This window comes from Lactuca sativa, chromosome 1 (genome assembly GCF_002870075.4).
Source record: "Lactuca sativa cultivar Salinas chromosome 1, Lsat_Salinas_v11, whole genome shotgun sequence".
NCBI lineage: Eukaryota > Viridiplantae > Streptophyta > Magnoliopsida > Asterales > Asteraceae > Lactuca > Lactuca sativa.
In genome coordinates, this window is record NC_056623.2 from 149,898,204 (window position 1) to 149,907,481 (window position 9,278).

The window sequence follows — 9,278 nt, forward strand, 5'->3', positions numbered from 1 at the left end:
CGAAAATATCTTAAATGACACTTATTGATAATTTTTTTTCTTTATTTTTTTGTTTTTACATGTTGGTTGGTTTAATAAAGAATCGGGTAGAAAAATACTTCATACAATTAACAAGTACATATATAATAACAATACAAATGATTATAATATGTTATGTACTTTTTTAATTTCATTCCGTGTGATAGTGAGAAACTGAGAATTGTGATGACGGTTCAGAACTTCAGCTTCAGCGTTGTATTCCCTTTGCAAGTTTGCGTCGACTGTCGAGATGTTGTTCATTTGAAGGAAACGAAGGGTTTTGTTTTATTTGAAGTGTGCGTACATGACTGCATTGTATATTTGGTATTATTTAAAAAACGAATTCGGGTATTCGGGTATACCCGAAAATAAATATTCATACCTAAAACCCGACCTATATTATTATCGGGTTAACCTATTACCCGAATGTTCATACCCGTTACCCGTTCTACCCGACCCATTCTACCCGAATTCGGAACGGGTCGGGTAGGTAGAACGGGTTTCGAGTTTTTTCGAAATGCCTATTTTTTAATGTGTCTAGCAGAGTCGACTCATCCCTCTTTGTAAACTGTCATTAAAAGGAAGAGAAAAAAAAACTATTATCATCAAATCATCAAAAATTGTTTTCTTTCAAATACACACCTAATTATAAGAATTGCTGAAATATCAACATGAAAAAATTTAAGGTATCGACCACCCATAAATTTGGCAACAACAATGGTTTTCATGGTGCTGCCTAGCTACATTCTCAAATTCACTTATAAAATACATTTGGAGTTAATTAAGCCTATAAAAACCATCAAAATTTATTATTCATGGAAATATTTGATATATTAAGACATCCACTTGTGCATTTGTTTACTTTTCTGCAAGCACATAAATCACTACACAAACATAAAGGATAGCATTCATCTTTCCAGTTATTTTGACAAGCTATCAAATCCATTTTTTGCTTGAATCTTGATAAGTTTCTATCAATTTAAAGCACATCAAGCATATGTATGGAGCTTGAGAGGAATTTCTGCAGTCATATTACCTTCATGAAAGAAATCAGATGTCAACTATTATAATACAACATATGGGAGGAAGATGATGGGTTTCTTAATACACACAAGTTATATATATATATAAAAAAAAAAAAAAAAAAAAAAAAAAAAAAAAAAAAAAAAAACAGAGCAAAAGGCAGGGGATGGTGATTTGGATGATAATTTATGCAAGAGGTTGATGTTCTACTTAAAAAATATATATACTATAAGGTCAGTTTATTAACAAAAATATGTGTCATTCATGTGATCAATCCTGTTGTGCAATTGGCTGTGTGTTTTTGGCTAAGGAGATAAATATGTATAAATAAAAAAGATCCAACTCTCTGGGAGAAAACAACACCAAAACAAAATCATATTCCATTAACATTAGAAAACATTAAGAAAAACTAGAAGACTACTTAGAATCACGGAGCTGTAGAGATACGAGAAGGTTGGGTGAGCCACAAGCATAAGTCTGTTGGTTTGTGTGATTTTATATTATGGTGATGAGAAAAGAGTTTTTGGGATAAAAGTACCTTAGGGGCCATCCTCAAGTCAGTTGGACTTCCTTTAAGAGAAAGCTCTGAACTGCACCTCATCTAAAGAAAATAAATAGATTAAAGACTTGACAACAATTACAGTAAATCAAATCATGAATTATTTATTACTAAAGCACTATCATTTAATTATTATCAGCTTTTGATATAAAGTAATAGATAACAAAGAAATCTACCTTTAAAACAGGCGCCTTCTCCACACAAACTGTCATATTTTGGTATATCCATATCAACATAAGGCAGCACAATTCGAATTTTGTTTAGGATGTATTCTCCAGTGGTTGACTGAAATGCCGTGAGATCTCGACCAATGATGTGATTCCATGATTTGTAATAACCCAACACATCTTCTTCTTCTTCTTCTTCTTTTCCATCATCATACACAAAACTCACTCCACACTCCTTTGTAACTGCACTACCAATATCATATGGTTTCTGCCTTAGGATAACAGTAATAGTAACGTGATCACCACATTCCATTTCATTCATCCCAAACATCCAATAGCTTGACAACGTCAAATACATTCCACTTAGATAGACTATGTCAATGTAATGGTTGTATATCCAAGTGAGGTTCTTTGTAATATTACTAATTATGATCACCGGCAAATTAAGAGGTACATCATCTACAAATCCAAACCCCTCCTCCAGAAAAAATTGAGATGTCAGCACACAACAGAAATTCAATCCTCTAAACGTGTTAGGAGATGATGGGATTGTAAATGATATTGATGGCCCACTGCTTCTCTCCGTAATCCAATTCGGCATCTCTTCTCCTCCATAAATTGTACTGAATATTCCAAATTCATAATACACCTGCCAAACACCACCACCTTCATTAGATCACCATATTATATATATATAATATCCACAGAAAGACATACTTAACAAGAGCAAACCTGGATTTCAGATTCCTTTGGTCCAGAAAACCAAACATCAGTTCGCACACGCCTTTCATTAAGGAAGTCTAGCTTAGTCCAGCCCAAACTATGTAATAACTTTTCATCAATACCAGCCATTGGTTGGATTTTGATTAAGCCTTCAAATTCAAATGACGAAGTTGCAAACATCTTCCAGTCTACTGACAACTCGAGCGGGGACATGTCAGGATCAAACACAACTTTTTGTAGCAAAGGCTTATTAGAATTAGAATGAAGGTCCAAATATGTTAGTGTATGTGGAAGATGATCGACTGACGTTAGCAAATTACAATTTACCATACTAAGTGACTCAAGCTTAGGAAGGCTTTTAACACAGTAGGGCAGAGAAACGATGGGATTATCATCTAAATATAATTCCTTTAACATAGATAGGCTACTGAAGTCCATGGGAAAGGATTCGGTCGACAAGTTATTATTTGCAAGCGACAAGCTTACTAAAGATCTCGGTAAAGATATGGTAAACAATTTTGAATAAGTTGGTATAGCCTCTGGAATGGCGGGGGAAAAGATTACTATGCTTTTTTCAGGGGAATCAATATCCTTAACCTGGATTCGAGATTCACTGAGATTACAACCCTCTATCAATAGTGTTTTAACTTTCTTTAACATGCCTATGATTCTTGGAAGATTTTCAAGCTTGTTGCAGTAGCTCAGATCAACATGGACAAGTTCAACACATTGCTCAATTGATTCACAAACATCAAGCAAACCAATGCAGTCTATAAGTATTAACCTCTCAAGTGCAGGGAGTTGGTCAAAGCCACCCAGACTATGAAGTTGTTGACAAAAACTTAAATTTAGAATCTTCAATGATCGAGGCAACCTTTTGTCTTCTAAGAAAAATCCAGTTGACAGCTGATATGGAGATAACTTAGAATAGTACTGAATTTTATCAAGTGAACATGGAAAAATAATAAACTTAGATAAATTACCTTTTGCCTCTTTTGAAGTCGTTGTGGATTACTATAACAAATTCCAAATGATTCAATATTGCTATATGACATATCAAGAGCAACCAGATTATCCATCGGCAAGTCCGAAGGTATAGACTTTAAAGTGAACCCATGCATACACAACCATCTTAGTTCTTCTGAAAAATTCTCATAAGGCCCAGTAGTTTGCACATAATTGAGTTGTAGTAGCATCAGATTGTCCATGTTACTTAATGCATCTGTTTTTAGCTCAAATGATGCATGAAACTTCTTTTTCTCAAGCATTCGCATATCAAGGACAAGGCCTAGAACATTTTCTGTACCCTATGAAGAGATGTAAATACAAAAAAATAATAATAAGTATATAGACAATACAAAATACTTTGAAAATACCTATTAGTTATGCATGTTACTAAGGGATAATGAAAGGCAAGAAATAGCAAAATACTTTCATTTATTTGTGTATTATAGCATCCTACTTGAACTTAATTCGTTTACAACATTGTACTTTCAATTTCTTTTTTCTTTTTAAGACACTGTACTTTGAATAATATACCCAATTATAGTATTGTGTTCTCAAATTTTTATTAGTATACTATATACAAAATTTACTAGTGTATATATACTAATAAATCTATACAATTTAGCAGTCAAAAATGCTTTGTATTTGAATGACATTGTAATAACAAGGTACATTTTTCAAAGTATAATGTTGTAATAGGAAGAAATGAAAGCAGAAATCAACAAATCAAAGAAAGTACGATCATATTTCTTGCATTTAATCCTATTACTAATGAGTATACATGGCCTCTTACCTTATTTTGTTTCAATACTTTGAATGACTCTTCATGACACCATAATCGACTTCGCTTCCATGGCTTGTGAGGTGATTCTTGATGTACTATGAATCTTCCCATATTTTGAAGCAATTGATGCATCATCAATTCGTTATTCGATCCGATACTAAGAAGGCATCTGTCAACAAGATTTGTGATCCCAGATCTTATGTTTATATTACATGCCTCCAATATCGTTTCAGTAACATCTCTATCTTTTCCAACAAAAAAGCAACCAATATGCTTAAACAAATCTTTATCGTTTGTTGATGGCAAAGAATTAAAGCTCATTCTCAAAACATTATCTATAGGAGAACCGGGTTCTTTCGTTAGTTGTTTTATCCAATCTTCCCGGTATGCTACATCTCGATTATGTAAAGACTTGCCCAAAACTTCAAGAGCCATTGGATGTCCTTCACAATACTTCACAAAGTTTCCTGTCACCTCTTCATAATTTGCCTTGGGTGTGTAGGACATGAATGCATGAAAACACAATAGTTTTCGTGATGGAGTTTCATCTAAGACTTGAAGAAAGTGTTTTGCATGATTGGGTTTAACGTTTGTTTTAAATAGTGCACAGCTCTCTGTCAACCATGCGTCTTTTGTTGTTATTATAACTTTGCTTCCCGGATGAAAACCTTTGCTCCCAAGTAATGCATCCAACTGATGGAGACTATCAACATCATCAAGAACTAGGAACACTTTTTTACGAGTTACTACATTCTCTATCTTTGAGGTGTATATAGAAACCTCATGAACTTTGATTGAACGTGCCTTTGAAATATCATCATAGAGTTGTTTTTGTAACTCAAGCAACCCACTAAATTTTTCATCACATCTCCTACTGATATTTCCAATAAAACTGCTTGTTTCGAATTCACGACAATGTAATCCATAGACATATTTGGCTAAAGATGTCTTCCCGATCCCGCCCATACCCAAAATAGTGAGTATGTCAGTCGTATGTGATGATGCATCTTTCAACCATGAAGTGACCAATGTAATGGAATCCTCCATTCCAATAAGCAGTGGCAAAGGACTGTTTAAGGGTAAACGTAATCTATGGTAGATGTCCTGGACAATTTCTTCAATGAATTCCATCTCTAGCCTGAAACTTGATTTCAATAATAAGTACAACACAATTCCCAAAACTAGTAAACTAGATCTGAAAATTTAATTTATCCAAAGACCCAACTGAAAATTATATCATATTAAGCTATTACTTTAATTAAGTTTTTCACATAAAACATATATCATATTTTCACTTCTAAGTTCCGACCATATAAGCATCTAATGTGCATGGTTATAACTTTCATATAATAAGACCAAAGGACCACCACTGTAATACAAGATTTCACTAATGGGCAACTAGGTTTCATTATGTTTCTACAATGCCATGTGTTGATCAAACAAAATTGAAAGTTGAAGATATGGGTAAGAAAGTGGTTACCTGCCGGTTACGTCCTTCCCTTTCAAATCAGCAACTTCTTTAAGTGCTTTATTCCATCGATCAATCTTTTGATCCCATTGACTTCTTTTATTTTCATTTGTCTCAGCCTCCATCCTCTGTCTATGCTTAGCCATTGCATCTCCGAAGCTACTTTGTTGTTTCCTGACATGGGTCGGCTCAACGTGATAAAATACGGGGATGACAATTTGGTTGGATTTCACACGTTGCTTAAGGATCATAACTAATTCATCAAGGCACCATGACGAACTAGCATAATTCTTGGACAAAACAATAACAGAAGCCCTAGATGCTTTAATAGCACTCTCCAATTCTGGTTTCAGATCTTCCCCTGTTTCAATCTCTTCATCATCCAAGAAGGTAGTGATATTGGCATCCACAAGAGCCTTATGAAGGTAAGCAGTGAAACTATTACGAGTGTCGAGACCTCTGAAACTTAAAAACACGTCGTATCTATGACCATGAGTTGATGAAGATGATGAAGATCCTTCTGAAAATTCAGAGAGGACAACCATTATAAGTTATGTGATGATGACCCTTCACCCTTGCTCAATTTTGTGTATATATGTTTTGTTTCTCCTTATATGTTTGTGTATCCCAATAAGCTCAGAAACTCAGTTTCCTCCGGACATCATCAGTTATGAATGTTGGTTTCACAGGTTTGTGTCTTCATTTTACAAAACTAAATGCACATCTAGAAGAAGCATAGTTCAGTTATCCCAAGTTTTCCCTTCTGGAACCTTATGAGGTGCGAGAAAAGATCAAATAAAATCTACCCATGAGCCAAGTATACTGACTCAAGCAGATATAAATGCTGTAAATTAGACTGCAATTAAAAGAAACCCTCTGTTATTTTGTAGCCAAAAGAAAATCTATTCCAGTTTATTTCCAAATAAACTGGAGCACAAATTAAGTGATTTATGATTTAAACTTTGCACTAGCAATATCCCAATTTAAAGAAACAACCTTTTAATTTGTAGCTAAAAAAACCTAATCCAATTTATTTCCAAATAAACTGAGCGCTAATTAAGTGATTTATGAATTAAACTTTGGACTAACAAAATCCTAATATTGCTTCAAGAAATATAACATCCGAAACAACTTGGCAAGAACAAAACTTCTTACAATCTGGTTTAGTCAGTAAGTTTTGCACAGTGGAATAGAGCTTATACAATAGAATATTAAAGCTTGTTCATTATGAGTGTTCAGCTTCCCTTTTTATATCATTCAAAAAGATTTACATGTAAAAAATCATGTTAATAAATTGGAAAATATAAAAGAAATAATCAAGAACTTTTCACAATATGCACAAAGTTTTGTTAGAAATTCTCGATATCCTAATTGACATACAGAACGGAACAAAAAGTAATTTGAATAAACGGAAAAATATAAAAGAAATTCTCGATATCCTTAATTAATACCTGTTTACGAACGACAACGAGACCTGAAGCAGCGTGATATAGCGCACCAACGGCGAAGAGAGCGAACGGCGGTAAGTCGTCAGGTAAACGACGAGTCAACGAAGAAGAAAGGGCGACAGAGGAGACGACGAGAATGTTGACTTTTCTTTCATTTTTGTAAGTAATTTAAATGTTAACAAAAGTAGACGAATTCAGACAGCAAAGAGAACTCTTATGCTCTTGGTACTTGTGTTTTCATTTATTGTTTATTTGGTCCTTCCAATTTGTAAAAATGACATTTATGTGAACTTTAATTTATTTTAGACTTTTTATGAGTTATTTTTTTTAATTAAAAAAAAAAAAAAGAAATTAAATATGCTTCTATTTTTTGTTCTTATAAATTCTCCTACCAAATTAAATAATAACATGTGTAACATTTAATGTTCATTGAATGATATTTTAATACATTAATATAACACATGTCATCATTTAATTTGATAGAAAGATTTGTATGAACAAAAGTTGGAGAATATTTAATTTCTCGTTAAAAAAAATGTTGTCCCTAACTACAGTTTTCTTCGAAACATACACATAATAAAGATATGATTTTCTTCTCTAATTTTCCTCAAAACATACACACAATAAAGATATGATTTTCTTCTCTAAAAAAACCTGAAAACCGACATATGAACTTTTGTCTCTAAAAAACCCTAAAACCTTTTCTTATCATTAATGATGAAAAACTTAGGATGTGTTTAGTTATGGAAAATTTTCTAAGAAAAACAGAAATTTTGAAAATACGTTTGGGTCATTCAGTCTTCCAAAGTTTTTTAAGAAATGAAAATTTTTATTTTTCCAAATTGTATGTAAATTAGAAAATTGATTTTTATAGTTTTTCAAAGTTTTGCAAAATTTTTAAGATGAAAAATGAAAACTCCACCCGTTCTAACCAAACGTGTTTTTTAAAGTTTCCAATGAAAACTAAAATGAAAACTCAATTTATTTTCTCAAAACATTTTCTTGGAAAATAAAAATAACTTTCCACAACCAAACGCAACCTTAAAAAATCAGAAATTGTTATTCCTAAAGAAACCTCGAAATTACCTTCTTTATCATCTTTATGATCTTAACAAAACCCATACACCCAAAAGCAAGGTAGTAAAAAACGCTCGGCTAGACCTCTGCCGTCGATTAGGGGTTAAGGGATTTATCGGTCGAGGCAGGGATTAATCGGAAACTAACCAGAGACCCTAAATTATTAATAATACTCTTTAAAAACTTAATATATCCTAAGAAAATAAGTATTTGAACTTTTAAAATTTTCAAAATTGGAAAATATGAAATATTTTGTATAATATTTGAATATTTAAAATTTTGTATTGCTGTAAATTTTGATGTAATATTTAAAATTTTGAATTTTTTAATTTTCCAGGCCTAAGAGTAGTAAGGACCGTCAAGACTTGACCATTTTCTACCAGGCACCCCTAATTGTAATCAGTTGTAGACCGTCAAACGATTAATCCCCGTTTAATGGCCGATTTCTGCAACACTGCCCAAAAGTCGACATGATTCTTTTGTTTCAAACCCATAAACTCATAAGTTGGTGGGATTCTTTAATGTCATATAGAATCAAATACAGAAAGGCCATCTAAGTAGACATTGTTAATGGCTACACAAGATCACCTTCAGCCCCATTGATTAGCTACATAAGATCTCCTACACCTTCATTCATAAATCAACAAACTTACTTGCATCTGTGTGACATCCATAAAATTTCATAAAAATTTAAACCTTTTAAAACAACCCATTTACTAAAGAGGTTTTTACAAAAAAAAAAAAAAAAAAAAAAAAAAAAAAAAAAAACCATTGTTTCCAAAACATTATTTAAAACCGGAATCGTTTACGACATAGTTTTCAAAACATTTTCATTATCAGAGTTTCCTAGAAATCATAAGTTCCAAAAACAAGACGATATGTACGGTCATGCCTTCACCTTGCTACGGTCCACTAAAGTACCTAAAGCCATAAACCAAAATTGTATGCACAAAGCTTAGTGATTTCCCCTACAGTACCAACACACAACACAAAACTAGAATAATAC

At 32.8% G+C, this 9,278-nt stretch overlaps 1 protein-coding gene across 1 annotated transcript; it reads right to left on the reverse strand.

Annotated features, from left to right (window-relative positions):
- Positions 1-799: 799 nt before the first annotated feature.
- Positions 800-7,361, reverse strand: LOC111915696 (disease resistance protein RPV1). The gene is made up of 8 exons (XM_023911344.2): positions 7,199-7,361; positions 5,760-6,603; positions 4,289-5,417; positions 3,474-3,797; positions 2,500-3,396; positions 1,777-2,416; positions 1,580-1,642; positions 800-1,054 (listed from the first exon to the last, which is right to left on the reverse strand). The coding sequence occupies exons 2-7, from the start codon at positions 6,290-6,292 to the stop codon at positions 1,614-1,616; spliced, it is 3,552 nt and encodes a 1,183-aa protein (XP_023767112.1). The 5' UTR covers positions 6,293-6,603; positions 7,199-7,361; the 3' UTR covers positions 800-1,054; positions 1,580-1,613.
- Between the last annotated feature and the right edge of the window lie 1,917 nt (positions 7,362-9,278).

Excerpts from the sequence above, each read along its gene's own strand:
- LOC111915696 (XM_023911344.2), bottom strand. The coding sequence starts at position 6,292 with ATGGTTGTCCTCTCTGAATTTTCAGAAGGATCTTCATCATCTTCATCA. Across the intron at positions 3,798-4,288 it reads AAGTATTGAAACAAAATAAG|GGTACAGAAAATGTTCTAGG; the intron begins GTAAGAGGCCAT and ends ATCTCTTCATAG. Across the intron at positions 3,397-3,473 it reads GACTTCAAAAGAGGCAAAAG|CTGTCAACTGGATTTTTCTT; the intron begins GTAATTTATCTA and ends TCTCCATATCAG.